Raw genomic sequence first — 23585 nt, 5'->3', positions numbered from 1 at the left:
TGCTGCTAAGAAAATCTGGGTGAGCAATTTTTGACAGACCCTCCACATTTGGGACTGGCAAATTCAACAAAGTATATATAGGATTGAGAATATCTTTCGCTCCTACTATTTCATCAATCCAGGTGGCAAGTGTTGTGTCCGTCACTGTCAGACGTCTCTGCTCCGTCCACCTTACCTCGTTGGCGACTCCCTTCGGGGTTGATGGAAGGCTCGCTGCTGCGGCGTCTCCAGGCCGTCCTCCGGCAATCCCGGACCGGCTCGACGCTGCAAGCCGCCATGTTGACCAGATGCCTAAGGGCGCATGCGGCTCGACTGATGTACCGGCGTTGGCACAAACCTCAGGGGCGTCCCCCTGAGATGACGTCACCAGCTCCAGATATTTAAGGTCTCAGTTTTTGCTAACAAGACGAGTTAGCAAGGTATGGGATTCGCTACCTCCGGGTACCATTGCGGATGGGACTCACTCTCCGCAAACGTAGCTACTCTGCCTCCTCGGACTTCATTAGAGGTACCCGCTCCTCGGGGGCCTCGCTCTCTCTTTTTCATTTCAGGTCACAGTCCGGAACTGGTACTCGCTCCTTGAGGGCCCACGTCCCAGACCAGCTCCTGAATACCACTTCTGCTAAAAGTCATCGCTGCTTACAACATTAGTGAGTTTCCATCTATCTCTCAGAGCTTTCCCTGGGACCAGGTACTCGCTCCTCGAGGGCCTACTGCATTCCAACTCCTGGGCTGCCTCAAGAGACTATGGTGTGAGTGTTATTATCAAGGACTTGTTCCAGATCTCTGCATGTCTTGCCTGCTCACTTTCTTAGTTTCTCTACAGCTCAGCCACCTTGGGCTCGCTGTTCCAGTACCTGAGGGACTACAGCCCAGCCGGGCGCTTCCAGCTCATTACTGCCACTTTTGGTGGTTTAACATACTGCTTACTAAGAAATCTTTGCTTATAACATTAGTGAGTTTCTATCTATTTCTTAGAGCTTTCCCTGGAACCAGGTACTCGCTCCTCGAGGGCCTAATGCTTACCAACTCCTGGGCTGCCTCAAGAGACTATTGTGTGAGTGTTACCATCAAGGACTTGTTCCTGAACTCTGCATGTCTTGCCTACTCACTTTCTTAGTTTCTCTACAGCTCAGCCACCTTGGGCTCGCTGTTCCAGTACCTGAGGGACTACAGCCCAGCCGGGCGCTTCCAGCTCACTACTGCCACCTCTGGTGGTTTAATATATTGTCTAATAAAAGAACTAGTGTGTGTCTGTCTCCTACACTAAGCCTGACCAGTGGTCCCTCTCGGGATTTCCCCCGAGGGCGTGGTCACCTGCCACTGGTCCAAGGATCCACCCACAACTATTCTAAATAATCTCAGGTTGCTATATCCAGCAACTCCGTTAATAACAGATTGCTATCTCTCAGCTTTAAAAACAGAGCTCTAATAACAAGAAGCTGCGAGAAAGCAAATTTTACCCCAAATGTCTACTAGATGTGGTAAAAAGAGCCGACCTCATCACAGCCCCTCCAGCATCTATTGTCCGCCTGAGGATACATCTTATGTAGCCTTTCAGAAGTGTAGTACCACTGCAGAAGCACTTTATAGCCATGCTCTACCAAAGTGGTTGAAATGGAGGTGTTGCTCGTATTAAGAAAAGAGAGATCCCATTCTGCTTCTGTCAAAGAAGTTCCCAAATCTTTCCCAATCTCTGATAAATGTTGGATGGTCCTTCAAGTCAGATTTGAGTATACTCTATAATTTAGAAGTAATACCTTTTAAGACATCAGCCTTGTCATAATAGGATTCAAGGAGAATTTTCCCTCTAGATAATGAGTCTCTAATATTCCTTAAAACAGACAGAATGACTGAGTTGTGCCTATGCTAGAAACTCCTGTATAGCTAGACCATACTTCTGAACCAAAGAGGTAAAATTCAATAATTTCCCCCCAAACATCAGATCCCTTTTTCTTTCCAAGTATGAAAAGCCCGAAGGAAACTCACAGCTGTGAAATAAGTAAGTGCTGAAAAATTAAGACCTCTCACCCATCAATTTGGTATGCCAAAAAGACCAAATCCTGAGAGTGTTTCTCAAAGATGGGGTAGGTTAGACAGATGTCTTCAAGATTTTTCTGGCTGCCATGGCAAGGCTTGTATAGACTCTGAATGTTCCCACTGCTTCTGAGAGACCTTCCTATTCCAGTCTACAACTGCTCTTAGCTGAGATGCAATATAATACCATATTAAATTAGGGACAGTCAGACCTCCTCTGTGTTTAGGCTGAAACATAACTGACTTAGGGACCCTTGGAGGTCTGCATTTCCAGATAACGTCAAATACCTTCTGCCAAGATTTCAACATCGCAGAAGATTATAGCAATGGGAAGTGTTAAGAATAAGTGTTGAATCTAGGTAAGATATTTTAATAATTGCAATTTTCTCCAGCAACGAAAAATTCCCGCTCTTCCATTTCTTCAAATCTTTCATAAGGGTTTTTAATAATGGTAGGTAGTTCAAAAGAAATAAGTCTTTGACATGACTATTAAGAAAGATGCCTAAATATTTCATCTCTTGTATAGCCCATTTGAAGGGATATTTTTGCTTAAGTATACCCAGTTCATGTTTTGGAGCTGTTAAATTCAAAATTTCAGATTTATCAAGGTTAACTTTAAAACCTGATACATCACTGAACTGCATTTCCTCAACCACACCCGCAAGAGACTCATCAGGATTTATCATTGTAAATAAAATGTCATTTGCAAACAGGAATAGCTTATATTGAGAACTCCCTACAGTAACTCTACTAATGTTTGCAGTCCCCCGAATTTTAATGGTAAAAGGCTCCAAACACAAAGCAAAAAGTAATGGTGACAGCCTTGCCTGGTGCCTCGGGCAAACAAAAAACTATTCCCATAACCCTCATTAACCTTAATGCATCCATAAACTTTCCCAGCATACATCCAAAATGTATGCTTTCCAAAGTTTTCAATAGAAGGGGCCAATGCACCATGTCAAATGCCTTTTCAGCATCAACAGATAGTAAGAGAGAGAGAATATTTTCATGCTTAACACACCAAATGAGATCTAGAATATTGCAAACATTATCAGCTGCCATGTGCTGCGGAATAAAACCCACCTGATCAGTATGGACTAATGCTGAAATGACCACGTTCAATCGAGCTACCAGAACCCTTGCTAAGATTTTAAGATCTAAATTAATTAGTAAGATGGGTCTTTAAGACCCACAGAGTGTTGCATCACATCCGGGTTTGACAATAATTGTGAAACCAACTAGATTACTATCCGAAGTCAAAGACCCACCCTCTCTAAGACAATTAAACCTAGCAGCAAGAGGCCCTGCCAAAATATGTGAAAAACGCTTGTAATAAACTGCCGCGAAGGCATCAAGGCCAGGAGATTTTCCAATTTTGAGAGTCTTAATTGTAAGATTTCAGCAGTTATTATGACACTATTGCCAGAGGATGTGGTTAGTGCAGTTAGTGTAGCTGGTTTCAAAAAAGGTTTGGATAAGTTCTTGGAGGAGAAGTCCATTAATGGCTATTAATCAATTATACTTAGGGAATAGCCACTGCTATTAATTGCATCAGTAGCATGGGTTCTTCTTAGTGTTTGGGTAATTGCCAGGTTCTTGTGGCCTGGTTTGGCCTCTGTTGGAAACAGGATGCTTGGCTTGATGGACCCTTGGTCTGACCCAGCATGGCAATTTCTTATGTTCTTATTCTTATGACACTGTCTAAGAATAGTTGTTATGCATTCGTAATCTTAGGTAAGGAAACAAAAGCCAAATTTGTATCTATATCATCCTCTGCTATATTACTATTTGCATGATTCAAGTTAGCATAAAATTGAGAGAAGCAAGTTCTGATATCAGCAGTGCTTGTAACAATGGCATCCTCTGTATTTTTAACTTTTTCTACGTGACTATGGAACATTAAAGATTTCAGCCTTCTAGCAAGATATCTGCCAGCCTTGTTTCCTCCCTTGAAATAAACTTGTTGGGACAACTCCAGCTGGTGTACTATGAAGTCATTGTTAAGTGCATTTAATTGCTCTCTGATCATATTAAGGTTCTGTAATACCGAAGGCTCTAAAGATACTTTGTGAATGTTAGCCAAAGTGTTGATCTTCTCTGTAAGATTCTTCCTAGCTTTCTCTTTTGATTTCTGTCTAAACAAAGCATAAGATATCAACTTTCTTTGTATAACAGCTTTGGAACATTCCCACACAACAACCGTAGAAACAAAACCTTGATTGTTAATACTGAAATACTCCTGCATGTCTTTATTTAATTGAGTGCAAAAAGATTCTTCCTTTAATAAATGTTCTTTCAGATGCCAATTTCGCTTACCAGTATCATAATTTGTGAAATGTAGTTTGATCCACACAGGAGCATGATCTGACCAGGTTATGTTACCTATGTTTGCACCAACCACCTTATTCATTATTCTCTTATCTACCAAGAAAAAGTCTTCACAGGAGTAGGAATTGTGTGGTTTGGGGAAAAAAGTATAATCCCTTGAAGGAAAATACTGCCTCCTAATATCTACCAAATTCCAGCTTTCAAGCAAATGAGTCAAAGCAATACACGCACCTCGCAACCTACTTACCATTGTAGAGGAATTGCCCAAAGCAGAGACTCTAGATAAATTTATATCACCTCCAATGATCAAGTAGCATTCAGTGTGAGCTAACAATTTTTCAAGAGAAACAAAAAAGGCCTCCTAATCCTTATTAGAGACATTTATGCAAACTAAAGTGTATAACCCCCCTCACACACACACCTTTATTCGTAACAACAGATATCACCCCTTGGAGTCAGCAAGTTGGAATTGTACTTCATAAACAAAATGCTGTGAGAACATTATACCAACTCCGGTATATTTCCCTTCCTTATGGTAGATGCAGAGTACCTATCAGGGAAATCCCTGGGTTGCATTAGATGCTTATAACGTTTTCTTAAATGAGTTACTTGAGCAACACTATAGAAACCCTAGATGACAAAAGGTCTCCATAGATCAGCTGTCTTTTTTCCTGTATGAATTCAGTCCCTTAACATTAAGGGAGAATAACCTAAAAATAGTTATCGTCAAAATAGTCTGATAATGTCTCTCATTGCACATCCAGTATAGTTACTGAGTCTTGCATCTTCAAACACCTGTCCCGTGAAATAGTGCCAAAGATTCCTTGTCCCTTTCAACTCAAAATACCCTTTACTATCCGAACCACTCCTCCCACCCTCACCCCCTGAAACCCAAAATATGATCTGCTGAACCCCCCCATGCAGATCCCACTCTTTCTAAGCAGAGGTTGAAGTATCAGTACAAAACAGATCCCAACCCAGCCCCCGCCATATCTTATGAAAACCTTATACAACTAGTAAGTCAAAAACATAAAGACTGGATGTAACAGCATCAGAGATGAAATAGTAGTGATAAGCAAATTAGCAAGTATTTAAGTAGAGCAGCTAAACTCTGTTCAAAACAGCAAGATAACTGATAGAATTGCAAAGCCATCAAGTCCCATGAAGTTCAATGAAGGACCAAAGGAGTAGCTTTCAGATCTTCTGATTGGCATTGAAGTCTCTTTCCTCCCTTGCCTGCTCGCTGCCATCAAGGGGGGATTCTTTTCGAACAGCTAAAGGCTTCAGGAAAAAGTGTCCATTTCTGCTTTTTAAAAAATTTCTACTGCTTCAGACAGTTCTTATTAGATGCAGTGTTCCTCTGATCGAGAAAAGCAGTCCAAAAGGGAATGTCCAACGGTATTTGATAGTTTCGGATCTTAACAGTGCTATGACTTCTAAAAATGCGTTTTGCGAGGCCCCCTCCCTGGCATCATCCGGGGACAGATCCGGTCGGACTAGGGTAGCTGCCTGACTCAGTGCCGGGTTTTCAGGGGCCGTTCTTTCTACAGGGGATAAAGATGTTAACAAATCATGGAGGGTGTCAGATGTTAAAACATCTCATAAGAACATAAGAAAATGCCATACTGGGTCAGACCAAGGGTCCATCAAGCCCAGCATCCTGTTTCCAACAGAGGCCAATCCAGGCCATAAGAACCTGGCAAGTACCCAAAAACTAAGTCTATTCCATGTAACCATTGCTAATGGCAGTGGCTATTCTCTAAGTGAACTTAATAGCAGGTAATGGACTTCTCCTCCAAGAACTTATCCAATCCTTTTTTAAACACAGCTATACTAACTGCACGAACCACATTCTCTGGCAACAAATTCCAGAGTTTAATTGTGCGTTGAGTAAAAAAGAACTTTCTCCGATTAGTTTTAAATGTGCCCCATGCTAACTTCATGGAGTGTCCCCTAGTCTTTCTACTATCCGAAAGAGTAAATAACCGATTCACATCTACCCGTTCTAGACCTCTCATGATTTTAAACACCTCTATCATATCCCCCCTCAGTCGTCTCTTCTCCAAGCTGAAAAGTCCTAACCTCTTTAGTCTTTCCTCATAGGGGAGTTGTTCCATTCCCCTTATCATTTTGGTAGCCCTTCTCTGTACCTTCTCCATCGCAATTATATCTTTTTTGAGATGCGGCGACCAGAATTGTACACCTGATTCAAGGTGCGGTCTCACCATGGAGCGATACAGAGGCATTATGACATTTTCCGTTTTATTCATCATTCCTTTTCTAATAATTCCCAACATTCTGTTTGCTTTTTTGACTGCCGCAGCACACTGAACCGACGATTTCAATGTGTTATCCACTATGACACCTAGATCTCCTCGGCACACCTCCAGCAATTCTTCGCACGGCTCACCGTTCCCCCTAAGGATATGGGCGTTCATCGGCCCTCTAAACTGACCCGGCGTCAAGGCTTCTAAATTCAGCCTCTCACGGGCCCTTCGTTTCCACCCCGAATGAGGCATTGGCAGGCAAAAGTAAGGTAGGCAAAGAGAGAGACGGCACACGTCCTTCCTTTAGCACGCAATCTTGGATTTGCTCTCCTGTGGAATGTTTCTAATTTAATTTCCACTGTTGATTTCCCAGCCAGGGCCAGAGGAAAAGAGAGCAGCTCTTTACAAACAGCAGTGATAACCAGCTTGTTCTCATAGTCGGGGCTCTCTGGCATCCCTCGAAACCGCAGGTTACACCTCTGGAACCTGTTCTCCAGGTCCTTGAGTTTATCCGCAATAGAAAGTTGTTCTATCTGCATTTCTTTATATTGACTCTGAAGATGATCCAGGGCAGTGGCTTGACCTTCACCTTGCGTGTCAAGCTCATCCATGCGCCGCCCCAAATCTGCGAACTCCTCACATAGATCTTCCATCATAGCTATTGTTTCCTGTTTATGTGCTTTCATGTCACATCAAAGACTGCTAAACCACTCCCAGAATTCTTCTCTTGAAGGTAAGTCGCTCTTCGCTGAAGCCAGTTTTAATGTAGGTGGATCTGTGTAATCCTTGCTGTGGCCTATATCTTTGGCTTCACTGTTGTCCTCGCCCAGCTCCGCCACGTGTTTGCTAAATGCAAACTCTTTCAGATCCACCATTATGTAGTCAGTGCACATCAGTAGTGGGTAAAAAAAAGCTCGTCTCTGATGGCAGATGGTAGATTTAAAGGTCGGATTGTTAAACGGAGGAACGGGAACTAGGGGATTGAGGATGGATAGAGAAGAATGAGTGGCAGAGAGGAGGAGGCAGGGCAGTGTCTATATAATTCATGTGATTATTTTGAAGATGAGACATTAGGCTCAGCCTTAATTCCTGTCTCTGCACACAAGAAGTGCACAGTTCACACATTAGCTCATTTTTCTCCTCCCAACTTTCTGCTGGAGCTTTTGTCAAGCTGTTTTCTTTATCCTTTGCTATAATTCATGGAAGTTGCACCTGTGAATTCTAAACTAATTTTGACATTATTGAATAAGTTACACACACATGCTCGGATACACATATCAAGAGAACTGGCAGGCCTGGACTCCCACCCATTCAGAGAATACTTTATGCTTGGATACCACAACCTTTCCTGATATTAACTGCAGAATTTATTGCTCAGAAAAAACCATGTAGATCTCTTACTCCATCAACCCTAGAGTTTGATCTCTTCACCGGTCTCAATGCTCCCTTTCACAAACACATGCTCAGACACACACACACATTCATGCTCCCTTTCACATACATATACTTAGACACGTGCAAACACATGCTCAGACAGATTTGCACACAGGTTCCCTCTTGCTAATACACACACATATGTTGGCTCCCTCTCTCACACACACACCAAGGACTTTCCTACACAGCTAGGAGAGAGAGAACCTGAAAGAGTTGCCTCCATTCTGACAATGTGGCTTCATAGCTGCACATTACCTCTTGGGGATGAATGTTGCTCCAGAGGAGATTTGGGGAGAAGGTACTGGATTCATAGTCCCAACCTAGCGGACCCCCGAGGAATGCTGACAATCCACTGTAATTTCCCCGGTTACCTAGAAATGACGGCAGAAGAAGAACAATAGGCCCATCCGGTCTGCCTAGCAAGCTTTCACACTTATTTTCTCATTCTTAACTGTTACTCCAACCGCTGAGTTCAGGGCCCTTATTGGTAACTTTTTGATTCTAATTTCCTTCCACCCCCGCCATTGATGCAGAGAGCAGTGTTGGAGCTGTATCAAACTGAAGTATAAGGCTTAATGTTTGAGGGTACTATCCATCATATTGAGCAAGTTACCCCGATGTTTGTATACTCCTATGCTCAGATCAATGCCTTGTTAGATGTTGGCTGGATGTAAATCCTATTTATTCATTCCCCCACCCCCTGCCATTGAAGCAGTGAGCTGCGCTGGATATGCATTCAAAGTGAAGTATCAGCCTTAATTTGTTAGGGGTAGTAACCGCCACAATAATCAAGCTACTCCCTCGCTTATTTGTTTACCCAGACTGTGCAATTCAGTCCTTGTTGGTTGTTGTCTGAATATAAATCCTCTTTTCTTCATTCCTCCTGCCGCTGAAGCAGTGGGCTGCACTGGATGTGCTTTCCAAGTGAAGTAACAGGCTTAATTGGTTCGAGGTAGTAACTGCCGTAACAAGCAAGCTACTCCCTCGCTTATTTGTTACCCAGACTGTGCTACCTTGTTGGTTGTTGCCTGAATGCAAATTCTCTTTTCTACATTTCCTCTTGCCGCTGAAGCATAGAGCAATGTTGGAGTCGCATTAACCGTGTGAATGTTTATTGAATAAGGGTATTAATCAACAGGGAGTAGCCGTCATTCCCGCAAGCCACCCCCATACCTCTTCTCTTCGTTCCCATCCTCCAGGCTTTATGGATCCACAGTGTTTATCCCACGCCCCTTTGAAATCCTTCACAGTTTTGGTCTTCACCACTTCCTCCGGAAGGACGTTCCAGACATCTACCACCCTCTCCGTGAAGAAATACTTCCTGACATTGGTTCTGAGTCTTCCTTCCTGGAGTTTTAAATCGTGACCCCTGGTTCTGCTGATTTTTTTCCAACGGAAAAGGTTTGTCTTTGACTTTGGATCATTAAAACCTTTCAAGTATCTGAACGTCTGTATCATATCACCCCTGCTCCTCCTTTCCTCCAGGGTATACATATTTAGATTCTTCAATCTCTCCTCATAAGTCATTCGATGAAGACCATTCACCTTTTTGGTCGCCCTTCTCTGGACCGCCTCCACCCTGCCTCTGTCCCTTCGGATACAGTCTCCAGAACTGAGAACAGTACTCCAGGCTAGGACTCACCAAGGACCTGTACAAGGGGATAATCACGTCCCTTTTCTTAATCAATATTTCTCTATATGCGGCCCAGCATTCTTCTGGCTTTAGCTATCGCCTTGTCACATTGTTTCGCTGACCAGATCGTTAGACACTAACACCTCAAGGTCTCTCTCCTGCTCCAGTGCACATCAGCCCTTCACCCCCCATCGAATACATTTCTTTCGGATTTCCACACCCCATATGCACGACTCTGCACCTCTTGGCATTGAAGCTCAGCTGCCATAACTTCAACCAGTCTTCCAGCTTCCTTAAATCCAGTCTCATTCTCTCCACTCCTTCCAGCGTGTCCACTCTGTTGCAGATCTTAGTATCATCTGCAAATAGACAAACCTTTCCTTCTATCCCGTCCACGATCAAGACTGGTCCCAACACCGACCCTTGCGGTACTCCACTTATCACTGCTCTCTCTTTAGAGTAAGTTCCATTTACCACCACACATAGTCTTCTGTCCTTCAACCAGTTTGCAATCCAGGCCACCACCTAGGCAGTCACACCCAATCTTCTCGTTTTAATCACAAGCCTCCTGTGTGGGACCGTATCCAAAGCTTTGCTAAAATCCAAGTAGATGACATCGAGCACTTTTCCTCAATCCAATTCCTTAGTCACCCAATCAAAAAAGTCGATCAGATTTGTCTGACAGGACCTTCCCTTGGTGAAACCATGCTGCCTCTGGTCCATCAATTCTGCTGCTTGTAGATAGTTCACTATTCTTTCCTTCAGCAGCAGCTCCAATACTTTTCTACCACTGAGGTGAGGCTAACCGGCCTGTAGTTTCCAGCCTCCTCTCTGCTCCCACTCTTGTGAAGTGGGACCACCACCGCTCTTCTCCAATTGCTCGGCACCACTCCCGTTTCCAGGGATCTATTGAACAGGTCACACCGCGGAGCCAACAGCATATCTCTGAGCTACCTTTGCTCTCATTTACCATTGTCTGGCTGAGTTTTCAGTTCCTGCTGCTGATACAGGCTCCAGCATGCCTGGAATGTAAATATGCGTTCCAGGCCTCCATGTAGCAATGTCCTTGGGGAGAGCTTCTTCGGCGGTTTCTGTAGCACCGGCACTCCTATGGTCATCTGGACTTCACCCAATTCTGTTTTCAGTTGAGGAGGTGGAGTCTGTGGCTTAGAGCTCAGAGAAAAACTTAGGGATTGGCTCCATCTGCTCTCCCAAAAACTGTTCCTTTTTTTGTGGAACAACTTCCTTTCCAAGTAGCCACAGACTTGTCGGTGGGCCCCATGCAAAGTGACCATGGGATTGGTACAAAACTTCCCCTTGCACTTGACCATGAATGCTGAAGTTGTTAGGAAAAGGCAATCCAAAACAGTTGGTGCATCATTGCATTCAGAATGACAGCACTTTAGTAACTAGATTAGGAAAGGGGAGAGATAAGAGCAAACCAACTGAGGTTTAGGAATTTTGGGACAACTCATGATAACTGATCAATGTAATTTTTTTTTTGTCCGAAATGAGATGGGCATTTATTCTTTTCACTGACCTATACTTTCTTTTCTTGTTGTCTCTTAATAAAATCTCCTACATTACTGGGAATTTTGATGGGGAAATACAATTAAAAAGCCTATGCTTATAATATATGTATAACATTTAGGTGTTTTGTCCTGTGCATGCAATTCTTTATATTATGTTTAGATTTTTGTACAAAGATGTATTCATTTCTGCCCACAGTAATCTGTGTGTCTTTCTTTTGCCCATCAGACTTTATTGCCTGGAGTATCCATCTCTTCAAAAGAGCTTGGTAAGGTAGCGGAAGGAAAGAGCGAGAAGGTATATGCACACCAGATGGTTCGCACTGATTTTCGGGATCAGAAGCTTGATGCTTTTTTGCAGCCGATGAGCAAGCCACAGGCTGCTGAGCCCAGTGTGGCAGCCAGTAGCTCTGAACCTTTGGCTCCTGCAGCTGCACAGCCGGATGCGGAGATGGAAGAGCTCCATGACTCGGACATGCTGGAAGCGGCCGTGGACCTTATGAGCCCAGAGGACACGGCGGAAAGGTCAGCAGGACGGAAGGAAAATGATAGCACATCACCTGACGCTGTTCCCCCAAGGTAAAGAGGTTTGGGGGCAGGCAAAGCTGCTGTGACGGGTTGTGCAGAAGAGATCTTCCTTGTCTGTACTCCTTTTCACTCCCACACTAAGAATGGTGCTTTTTACAGAAGGATTGAAAAACAAATGTAAAGTGGACATAGTTTTGAGTCTAAGCTAACATTGTGCAGTGTCTTAGATAATACAAAATGTTTGTGTATCGCTGATATGCCTTAACATTATGCATCTGTATAAATGTGAACAGATATTAGGATTGTAGCAGGAAACTATGCACCCTGAGTTGCAAAATAACTAACAGTCGCATTTATAATTGTCAGTTGGTAGTTATTTTTGGAACCTAAAAGTATTTTGTTCCTGCTGTAATTCTGATAAATTGCAGGAAGACCTTGTGAGACTGGAAACATAGAATTGACAGCAGAAGACGACCAAATGGCCCATCCAGTCTGCCCAGCAAGCTTTCACACTTGTTTTTTTTCTCATACATATCTGTTATCTTGGCCCTTAGTAATCTTTTGGTTCCAATTCCCTTCCAGCCCCGCCATTAATGTAGAGAGCAGTGCTGGAACAGTATCTAAGTGAAGTATCTAGCTTAATTGGTTAGGGGTAGTAACTGCCTCAATAAGCAAGCTACTCCCATGCTTATTTGTTTACCCAGACTGTGCAGTTCAATCCTTGTTGGTTGTTGTCTGAATATAAATCCACTTTTCTTCATCCCCCTGCCGTTGAAACAGAGAGCTACTCTGGATATGCATTGAAAGTGAAGTATCAGGCTTATTTGGTTTGGGGTAGAAACCACCGTAACAAGCAAGCTACTCCCCGCTTTTTTGTGAATGCATATCCTTTTTTCCACATTTCCTCTTGCCGCTGAAGCATAGAGCAATGTTGGAGTCTCATTACCATGTGTATGTTTTTATCGAATAAGAGTATTATCTCCAGGTAGTAGCCGTCATTCCCGCAAGCCACCCTCTCTTCATTCACATCCTCTAGACTTTATGGATCCACAGTGTTTATCCCACGCCCCTTTGAAGTACTTCACAGTTTTGGTCTTCACCACTTCCTCTGGAAGGGCGTTCCAGGCATTGGTTCTGAGTCTTCCTCCCTGGAGCTTCAAATCGTGACCCCTGGTTCTGCTGATTTTTTTCCAATGGAAAAGGTTTGTCGTTGTCTTTGGATCATTAAAACCATTCAAGTATCTGAAAGTCTGTATCATATCACCTCTGCTCCTCCTTTCCTCCAGGGTGTACATATTTAGATTCTTCAATCTCTCCTCATAAGTCATTCGATGAAGACCATCCACCTTTTTGGTCACCCTTCTCTGGACCGCCTCCATCCTGTCTCTGTCCCTTCAGAGATACGGTCTCCAGAACTGAGCACAGTACTCCAGGTGATGCCTCACCAAGGACCTGTACAAGGGGATAATCACTTCCCTTTTCTTACTCTATATTCCCATCTCTATGCAGCCCAGCATTCTTCTGGCTTTAGCTATCGCCTTGTCACATTGTTTCCCCGACTTCACCCCAAGGTCTCTCTCCTGCTCCGTGCACATCAGCCCTTCACCCCCCATCGAATATAGTTCTTTCGGATTACCACACCCCATATGCATGACTCTGCACTTCTTGGAATGAAATCTCAGCTGCCATATCTTCAACCACTCTTCCAGCTTCCTTAAATCCAGTCTCATTCTCTCCACTCCTTCCGGCGTGTCCACTCTGTTGCAGATCTTAGTGTCATCCGCAAAAAGACAAACCTTACCTTCTATCTCGTCTGCTATGTTGCTCACATAGATATTGAACAAGACTGGTCCCAACACCGATCCTTGCGGTACACCGCTTAACACCACTCTCTCTTCAGAGTAAGTTCCATTTACCATCACACATTGTCTTCTGTCCGTCAACCAGTTTGCAATCCAGGCCACCACCTCGGCACCCACTCCTATGCTTCTCATTTTATTCACCAGCATCCTGTGCGGGACCGTATCAAAAGCTTTGCTGAAATCCAAGTAGATGACATCAAGTGTTCTTCCTTGATCCAATTCCTTGGTTACCCAGTCAAAAAAGTCAATAAGATTTGTCTGACAGGATCTTCCCCTGGTGAATCCATGCTGCCTCTGGTCCAGTATTTCTCCCGACTGTAGATAGTTCACTATTCTCTCTTTCAACAGTGACTCCATTACTTTTCCCACCACCGAAGTGAGGCTAACCGGCCTGTAGTTACCAGCCTCTTCTCTGTTCCCACTCTTGTGAAGTGGGACCACCACCGCTCTTCTCCAATCACTCGGCACCACTCCCGTTTCTAGGGATCTATTGAACAGGTCACACAGTGGACCTGCCAGCACATCTCTGAGCTCCCTCAGTATCCTGGGATGAACCTCATCAGGCCTCATGGCTTTGTCCACTTTCAGTTTCCCCAGCTCTTTCCACACATTCTCCACTGTAAACAGAGTTACATCTACTCCACTCCCCTCCAGTTTCTTGTTAACTAGCGATGGTCCTTCTCCTGGGTCCTCTTTAGTGAACACCGATCTGAAGTATTCATTTAATATTTCTACCATTTCTTCATCTCTCTTCACACATTGATCCTTTTCACCTTTCAGTTTCACTATATCACTTTGAACTTTTCTCTTTTCTCTGATGTATCTGAAAAATGTTTTGTCACCTCTCTTTACCTCTTTGGCAATCCTTTCTTCTGCTTGACATTTTGCCGTCTTGATTACTTTCTTTGTCTCAGTTCTACCAGATATTCTTCTTTGTGCTCCTCCCTTTGGGATCCTTTATATTTCTTGAACGCTGTTTTTTTAGCCTTTATTTTGTCAGCCACCTCCTTTGAGAACCATAGGTTTCATTTTTCTTTTGCTTTTCTTTTCTAACATATAGGAGCTACCACCCAAGAAAGAGATCTAGGCGTCATAGTGGATAACACATTGAAATCATCGGTTCAGTGTGCTGCGGCAGTCAAAAAAGCAAACATAATGTTGGGAATTATTAGAAAGGGAATGGTGAATAAAATGGAAAATGTCATAATGCCTCTTTCCCTGTATGTGTCAGTCCAGACAGTGGGTTGAGCCTCCTGTCCAGCAGATGGAGACAGAGAAAAACTGAAAAGGTATCCTATATCAGGACAGAGCCCCCCCCCCCCCCCCCCCCCCCCGCGTCCCTTCAGTATCTCTCTGTCTCCAGCAGATACAGACAATTGAACCTGCGGCTCCTTTTCTTTAGCTGTTTCTTCTTTCAGTGGGCTTCTTTCTCCTCACTTTTTCTTCAGGATCAAGCAAGTATTGCCAACCTAATTCCTGTATAAAAAAAAAAAAAAGTAATTTTTTTAGGGCAAAACTTGTGTTCTCTCAGGGAGACAGCTCTGTCCCCTGGCTCTTATAGGGTCCTAGGGCGGGTTGCCCCTTGAAGATTCAGCTTAGGATTCCTTGCCTGGTAACCCTTTGCTGGCTTGGGGTGATACTCGTGATCCAGTCACTCCCCCTCTTGACTTATTGGACTCAGGAGACCTTTTGCCTTGGGCCCCATTGCACTGACAATTTACTGCTGGAAAAAAAAAAAAAAAATAATAAAAAAAAAAAATATATATATATATATATATATATATCCTCCGGTGCCGCTGTCTCAGGGAACATGGACCCGGTCCTAGCGGCTCCTCCATGTACCTTTCCTTTCCACCCCATGCTCATGCAACTCCTCCTATGGGAATGGGAGTCTCCCGAAGCGGGTCTTCAGGTGGGCAGGGCAATGGACAAGCTCTATCCACTGCTTGACCAATGCCTGGAGATGCTTAAGGTTCCCAAGGTGGATGCTTTGGTTTCCGAGGTCACCAAACGGACCATCATCCCCGTGGTTGGTGCCACGGCGCTTTAGGATGTTCAGGATCGCAAACTGGAACTGCATCTCAAGCGGATTTCTGAAGTCCTCGCTCTAGGAGTTCGGGCGACAGTCTGTAGCAGTCTCATGCAGCGGGCAAGTCTCAGGTGTATTCAACAATTACTCAGCACCCAGGACCTCCCGTCTGCAGAGGCGGAATAGGCGGATCATCTGGAAGCTGCGGAGGCGTTTGGGTCTGATGCCCTCTACGACTTGTTCCAGGTGCAGGCCAGGGCTATGGTGTCAGCAGTTTCAGCCACACGGCTTCTTTAGCTGCGCAATTGGTCTGCAGACCCCTCCTCCAAGTCGCAGCTTGGCACACTTCCCTTCAAGGGTAAGTTGCTTTTTGGTGAGGACCTTGAACAGCTTATTAAATCTTTGGAAGACAACAAGATTCATAAGCTGTCTGAGGACCGCCCTAAACAGACTAAGTCTTTCTTTCCTTCGCGCTCTCGCTTCCGAGGCCAGCACAGATATAATAACAGAGTTCGGAGCTCCTTTCCAAAAAGGTGCTTCCACTAGATCCCAACTGTAGTCTCAGTCCTTTCGTGGCCAACGACCCTTCCAAAATGGTACCCTGCAAGGCTCCTCTGCAAAGTCCTCACAATGAGATACGGCCAGCCCATTCCTCCGTTCCAAACTTAGGTGGTCGTCTGTCCCTGTTTCTCGAGGAATGGGTCAAGGTTACAACGGATCAGTGGGTCCTCAATGTGATCGAAAATGGCTATGCATTAGAATTTGCTCAGGATCTCCCGGACCACTACCTTGTCTCTCCCTGCGGGAGCCGAAAGCATCCAGCGGTGTGTCAGACTCTGGCCAGGTTGCAGGAGCTGGGAGCCATAGTCCCTGTGCCACTGGAGGAACAGGGATCCAGCCAGTACTCCACTTCGTTCCCAAAAAGGACTGCTCCTTCAGGCCCATCCTGGATCTCAAGAGAGTCAATGGGGCCCTCAAGGTTTCCCATTTTCGGATGGAGACCCTGAGGGCGGTTGTAGCGGCGGTTCACTTAGGCGAATATCTCGCATCTCTCGACCTTACGGAGGCTTACTTACACATTCCAATCCGCCATGACCATCAGAAGTATCTTCGCTTCAACATCCTGGATCAACACTTCCAGTTTCAAGCGCTTCCGTTCAGTCTTGCCACCGCGCCGCACACCTTTACCAAGATCATGGTGGTGGTAGTGGCCTCCCTTTGCCGGGACGGAGTCCTAGTCCACCCTTACCTGGACGACTGGCTCATTCGTGCCAAATCGGAGAAACTCTGCACGATAGCGGTCAACAGAGACGTGACATTTCTCACCTCCCTAGGGTGGATAGTCAACTTCTCCAAGAGCAGCCTTCAGCCTTCCCAGGTCCGGGAATTCCTGGGAGCTTGCTTCGACACCTGCGTGGCAAGGTGTTGCTGCCAGAGACCCGGGTGCTCAAGCTAATGGATCAGGTACATCATCTCTTGTCCCTCTCCGTTCCCACGGCTTGGGACTACCTTCAGGTCCTGGGCTCTATGGCCTTCAACTATCGATTTGGTTCCTTGGGCCTTTGCGCATATGTGTCCGTTACAGAAAGCTATGCTGTCCCACTGGAAGCCGGTCTCGGAGGAGTTTTGGGCTCCACTATCGCTCTCCGACTCTGCCGTAGCCAACATGCAGTGGTGGCTCTCACGCCCACCTTCTGAAGGGGATGCCCCTGAAGACTCCCCAGTGGATCATTGTTACAATGGATGCCAGTCTCTCTGGCTGGGGAGCAGTGTGACAGAATCAGTCTACCCAGGGACTATATTCCCCAGTACAATCCCAGTGACACATAAATCATCTGGAGGCCAGAGCAGTCCGTCTGGCACTCAAGGCCTTTCTTCCTGTGATCCATCGCAAGGCGGTACGAGTCCTATCCGACAGTGCCACCACAGTTGCTTACATCAATCGCCAGGGAGGCACCAGGAGTCGTCTGGTGGCATTGGAAGCCGGCAAGCTCCTCTCCTGGGCGGAGCGTCATCTGGATCGGCTGGCGGCTTCCCACATTGTGGGGAAGGACAGTGTTCAAGCAGGCTTTCTCAGTCACCATCATCTAGACCCCGGAGAATGGGAGTTGCCCAAAGACACGATGCGCCTGATCATGCGCAAGTGGCAGGCTCCCCACTTATATCTCATGGCCACGTTGGGAAATTCAAAGGCTCCCAGGTTCTTAAGTCTCAGATGGGAGCACTGCTCTGAAGGCGTGGATGCCTTAGTCCTCCCCTGGCCGCACGGTATTTTTCTCTGTGTTCCCACCCTGGCCTCTAGTAGGAAAGATTCTCAGAAGGATAGAACTTCACAAGAGCTCAGCCAACCTGGTAGCTCCGGAGTGGCCGCGGAGGCCATGGTTCGCGGACCTCGTAAACCTTGCAACGGAGGTTTTGCTGCGCCTTGGTCACCTCTCCAACCTTCTGCGCCAAGGTCCCGTATTTTTTGATCAGGCGGATCGTTTCTGTCTAGCAGCCTGCATACTGCTAGTGGCAACTGAGGAAGAAGGGTTATAAGGGGGAAGTTATTTCCACATCGTTATGGGCATGTAAAACTTCTACCTCTCTCGCTTATATCTGGGTCTGGAGAGTGTTTGAGAATATGTGTTCTGAATCCGGTGTCCCAGCATGCAGGGCCTCTGTGTCTCAAGTCCTCTCCTTTCTTCAGATTGGCCTCTCGAAAGGTTTGTCCTTTAGCTCGTTGCGGGTGCAGGTCTCTGCCCTTGGTTCCCTCCTAGGGAGGGTCGATGGTTATGCGGTGGCAGCCCATCCTGATATTGTTCGCTTCCTCAAGGGTGCTAAGCATTTGAACCCGCCTGTCCGGGCTACTTGTCAGTCATGCAGCCTTAGTTTGATGCTTCGTGTTCTCTGTGAGACGCTCTTCGAGCCTCTCTGGCGGGCAACCCTTAAGGACCTGACCCTCAAGACTGTGTTCCTTGTCTCAAGTGCTCGGCCAGAAGAGTGTCTGAGCTCCAAGCCTTGTCCTGTAGGGAACCCTTCCTGTGTCTTTTGAATTCAGGGGTTTCTCTTAAAACGGTCCCATCCTTCTTACCGAAGGTTGTTTCCTCCTTCCACGTGAATCGGTCTGTGGAGCTCCCGGCTTTCTCTTCAGCGGATGTCGCCAGCATGCCTGGCGGAGAGCTCTGGAAACTGGATGTCAAGAGAGTTTTATGGTATTTACAGGTCACGAACGAGTTCTGTGTCTCTGATCATCTCTTTGTCTTGTGGAGCGGACCCAATAAGGGGAATAAGGCTTCTAAAACTACTATTGCTAGATGGCTAAAGGAGGCGATTGCGTCGGTGAATGTCTGTTGGGGCCTGCCGGTTCCGGAGGGCTTGAAGGCCCATTCTTTGCGTTCGCACGCTACCTCTTGGGCGGAGAGTCAGTTGGTGTCTTCACAGGAGAGTTGCAGGGCTGCTACCTGGAAGTCGCTGCATATTTTTACTCTCCACTATTGTCTCGATCTCCAGGCACCAGTTTTTGGCTCCTTAGGCCAGCTAGAAGTACCTGCCTGCTTATCTCGGTCCCACCCTACTTAGGGGAAGTTTTGGTACATCCCACTGTTTGAACTGATCCGGGTATGTACAGGGAAAGGAAAATTGGTTCTTACCTGCTAATTTTCGTTCTGTAGTACCACGGATCAGTCCAGATTCCTGCCCTACCTGCGTTACTGTTTATATGTCCACTCAAAGTTTTTTCTCTTTGTTCTCCACAGCACTGCTGAATGAGTGGTCTACTATCAGATTTTGGCATCCTATATGATTTTTCAGGCACCGGAAGTATCTACATGATAGATATCTATATAAGAGCTGGTTTTTTTTTATCACAATGCTTTGCATTTTCAAAATACCAGTTTATGGTTTAAAGGTTTTCTTGCTTGATCTTTTTCCGGGTTATAGTTATATTTCTCTGCTTTGATATCCTTTATACTGAAGGGACGCGGGGGGGGGGGGCTCTGTCCTGATATAGGATACCCTTTCAGTTTTTCTCTGCCTCCATCTGCTGGACAGGAGGCTCAACCCACTGTCTGGACTGATCCGTGGTACAACAGGAACGAAAATTAGCAGGTAACCAATTTTCCTGTATCGCTCTATGGTGAGACCGAACCTTGAATACTGTGTAAAATTCTGGTCACCACATCTCAAAAAAGAAATAGTTGCGATGGAGAAGGTACAGAGAAGGGCGACTGAAATGATAAAGAGAATGGAACAGCTTCCCTATGAGGAAAGACTAAAGAGGTTAGGACTTTTCAGCTTGGAGAAGAGACTGCTGAGAGGGTATATGATAGAGGTGTTTAAAATCATGAGAGGTCTAGAACGGGTAGATGTGAATCTGTTATTTACTCTTTCGGATAATACAAAGACTAGGGGGCACTTCATAAAGTTAGCATGTGGCACATTTAAAACTAATCGGAGAAAGCTCTTTTTCACTCAATGTGCAATTAAACTCTGGAATTTGTTGCCAGAGGGATATGGTTAGTGCAGTTAGTGTAGCTCTGTTTAAAAAAGGATTGGATAAGTTCTTGGAGAAGTCCATTACCTCCTATTAATTAAGTTGACTTAGAAAATAGCCACTGCTATTACTAGCAACAGTAACATGGAACAGACTTAGTTTTTGGGTACTTGCCAGGTCCTGGATTGGCCTCTGTTGGAAACAGGATGCTGGGCTTGATGGACCCTTGGTCTGACCCAGTATGGCATGTTCTTATGATTGGCTATTCTTAAAAATCTAAATGTCCTTGTTTCTTTACTCACATTTACTCCCAGCTCCCACTTCTCCGTTGTGGCCTATAATTTGATTTCTTTTTCTTTTGTACCTGTATTAAGGCCATATTTGTGTATTATTTGTCTTTATCAGATTTTCCAAATCTAAGCAGTTCTCTTCTTATGGTGTATAAAATATTGTAATGTACTTAAAATAACTGCAATAGGCTGAGTGTGGGTCTGCTGTGACTGGAGAGGAAGTAGTCAGGTCTTCAAACTAGATCAGTTGTTTGAAGATTGCATTTTTCAGGAAAGGCTGGATCATTAGAGTGCAGTTTACACTGAGATATGTAATCTGATTGACTGTTAGAAAAGATATAAAGCATAATAAAGCAGGTTGCTTAACTGCATGCCATCGATTCAAGAATTTATTAAAAGAAAGCTACATTTCTAGTGTTCAGAGAGGAATAGCAAGCCTTGAATTGTCTGATTGTTCAGCCAAGTAAAATTTCCACCTCACACCCCGAAGCTGAATGAATCCTTCCAGAAAACTCTTTTCGGATTTTGAGACTTGCAGTGTTTCAGTGTAGGCTTGTACTGTCATTTTAAAAAAAGATATTTTTTTTAACCATGGGATAGCCGGGTATGGTGTCTGAGAGGTAAAATAGTTTCATTTGGTACATGGAATCTTTATAGCTTGTGACTTCTTTTTATTGAGCCAACCAAAATTAAATTGTACTACCTGAGCTTTCCAGACCACATGCACTATTATTATTGCTACTACTTTTTCTCTCTTTCTTTATTCATTGTTCTTCCTGTACAGATGCACATAAGAGACAGTCCCTGTTCTGTGGAGCTTATGATGTAGTCAAGATGCAAGGACAAGTAAGGTTTTAGGAACTGTATTTTACAGTAAAGATGGTTAAAATCGAGACTTTGATCAGGAAGACCCAGGGTATAAGATTTAAAAGCTACTTCAGAAAGATAGGTTGTTCCCTGTACGTACCAGGATCAGTCCAGGACACCTGGGTGTTGTTGTGGGCATAATGCAGCACCTCAGGGAGACTGTTTCAGGTATATGGTGCAGTGAGGTGGAAAGCATGGAGTCTGGAGTTGGCAATTGAGGAGAAAATTATAGATCAGAGCAGTGTGCCTGATGAACAGAGGTCACGAGGAGGAACATGGGGGAGATAAAGGAATAGAAATGAGGAGCCGCAGGATGAAGGCACTTGTAGAAGAAGCTTGAACTGTGCAGAAGCAGATGGGGATCCACTGTAGTGACCTGAGAAGAGAAGTTACATGGTGGTAAGGGTATTGGAGGAAGATAACCCCTGCATCTGAATTTTGAATAGACTGTAGTGGAGATTCATAGTTCAGTAGAAGACCTGTGAGAGTCATTTTGTAGTAGTCTTAAATAGGAGGTGGTGAAAAACATAGATAAGGGTTTTAGTAGTATGTTCAGAAAGTAAGAGAGAGATTTCATTAAAAAAATGAAATGCTGTGTTTTGGATGTGTGCAGAGGAGTCAGATGACCCCAAGGTTTTGGCCTGAGGGGACTAGGAAGATATTAACACTATTACCCATAGAGATGGGGGGGAGGGAAAGAAATTGTGAGGAAAGATAAGTTTTGTTTTGGCCATGTTAAGTTTAAAGAGGCTGTGGGACATCCAGGCAGCAATGCCAGACACACAGGACTCTGCTTCAGACGTTACCTATATGGCAGAATCTGTGTGGTCATGAAATCTTATGTAATGTAATTTTTTTTCCCTTTGTCCCTTTATAAAACACATCACAACTTATAAAAATTCCAGTTTTCTCCAGGACCATTATGACTACTAAAACTGAAGTTCAGCCCTTGGAAGATCCTGAAAGATAGTGAGGCTGCTGGTTGCCTTTTGAATGTAAGACCTAAGTCTGATTTACATGTCATCTTTTGAATATAAAGTTTGTAATGCAACCCTATTTTTCATCCCTTCTTTTATAAAATAATGTCAGGAAGCGTTTGCGGAAAGGCTCTGATGTGGAAATGACGGAAGATAAGTCTGGAGCAGAGATGACTGCTGCCTGCTCTCCTCAGAGGAGGATTGTTAATCTGTCCAGCGTGTTGAGCCTACGACAAGAAATCGATGGCCAAGCACTGAAAAGTAAAAGCGCTTGTATTTGTCTATGAAATATGGGTTAGGTAGCAGTACTAGCTAGAGTCTGCAGGATATCAGCTTTCCCGTTTCTTGACGCTATTAATTCTTTGTTTGGTCTAATTCCATGTTTTCTTAGCTTTTTTTGCCCAACATTCAATTTTACACCTTTTTTTTTTTTGGGGGGGGGGGGGGGAAGTACATCTTTTTAAAATATTGTTACCCAGGTTCACTTCTTAGCTATTTGTACTGCATTCATATTTTGCATGAATCCGTGTGAGATCTGCATGGGACTTTGAAGGTTGGCACAGCAGCACCCCATGTTAATTAGTTTCTCCATCGGCAAGCAGTGCTGAATTAGCATGTGTGGGAATTCATGTGTTGGTGTTAATTTGTGAGCCCCTACAGTCTTTTTTTTTTTTTTTGTCTGAGAATCAGCACAGACAAATACCCTGTCTCTGTGTTTTCCTTCATTATCATCCTTATTTAAATTTTTTTCTATTTTTCAATTGCCTTGCTGCCTTGGCAGTCCCCCAAACAGCACTTTTCAATGCCATTTAAAAAAAAAAAAAAAAAAGTTTTCTTCGCAAGATGTCTGGCTTCATGAAGTCCACTGTGAGCAGCTTCAATGACTGTGTATTCAGTAGAAAAATGTACATTACAGATGGGCATGTTATTTGTTATCACTGCCTCGGACCAAACCACGACCAAGCAAATTGTTACCCCTGTGGCCAGATGTCCCCATGCTCCCAAAAATCCAGGGCCCAAGAAATGGAGGCACTGTGTAAGTCTCTGAAAAACTGCAGTCTGTCCCCAAAGTGGAACCTCATCTGGCTCCCTGGATGCAGAGTTGAACAAACTCCTCAGAGAAGTCTCCCCCTTTAGCAGAATGTGATGAGTCTTCAGGGTTGAACAAACAAAAAAAAAGTTGCGGGGCACGACTAAGAAAAAGAAGAGGCACTCTTCAGAACCGGTGATGCAACTAGCACCAAAAAAGCTTCAAATCTCAGTGTCATCAATGCAACCAACACACTATTCTCCAGTACATCAATCCTCAGCGCTGTTGATATGCAAGACC

The 23585-nt window shown here is 44.7% G+C and overlaps 1 protein-coding gene across 1 annotated transcript in view; it reads left to right on the top strand.

Annotated features, from left to right (window-relative positions):
• MLH1 (mutL homolog 1) overlaps window positions 1-23585 on the top strand; it is a 180564-nt gene that overhangs the window by 89908 nt on the left and 67071 nt on the right. The window contains 2 exon segments of the mRNA XM_029589829.1: window positions 11458-11807; window positions 22368-22516. Coding sequence (XP_029445689.1) covers window positions 11458-11807; window positions 22368-22516 — 499 coding nt within the window.

Source organism: Rhinatrema bivittatum, chromosome 2 (assembly GCF_901001135.1).
Source record: "Rhinatrema bivittatum chromosome 2, aRhiBiv1.1, whole genome shotgun sequence".
Classification (NCBI taxonomy): Eukaryota; Metazoa; Chordata; class Amphibia; order Gymnophiona; family Rhinatrematidae; genus Rhinatrema; species Rhinatrema bivittatum.
This window is presented reverse-complemented; position numbering and strand designations above follow the sequence as displayed.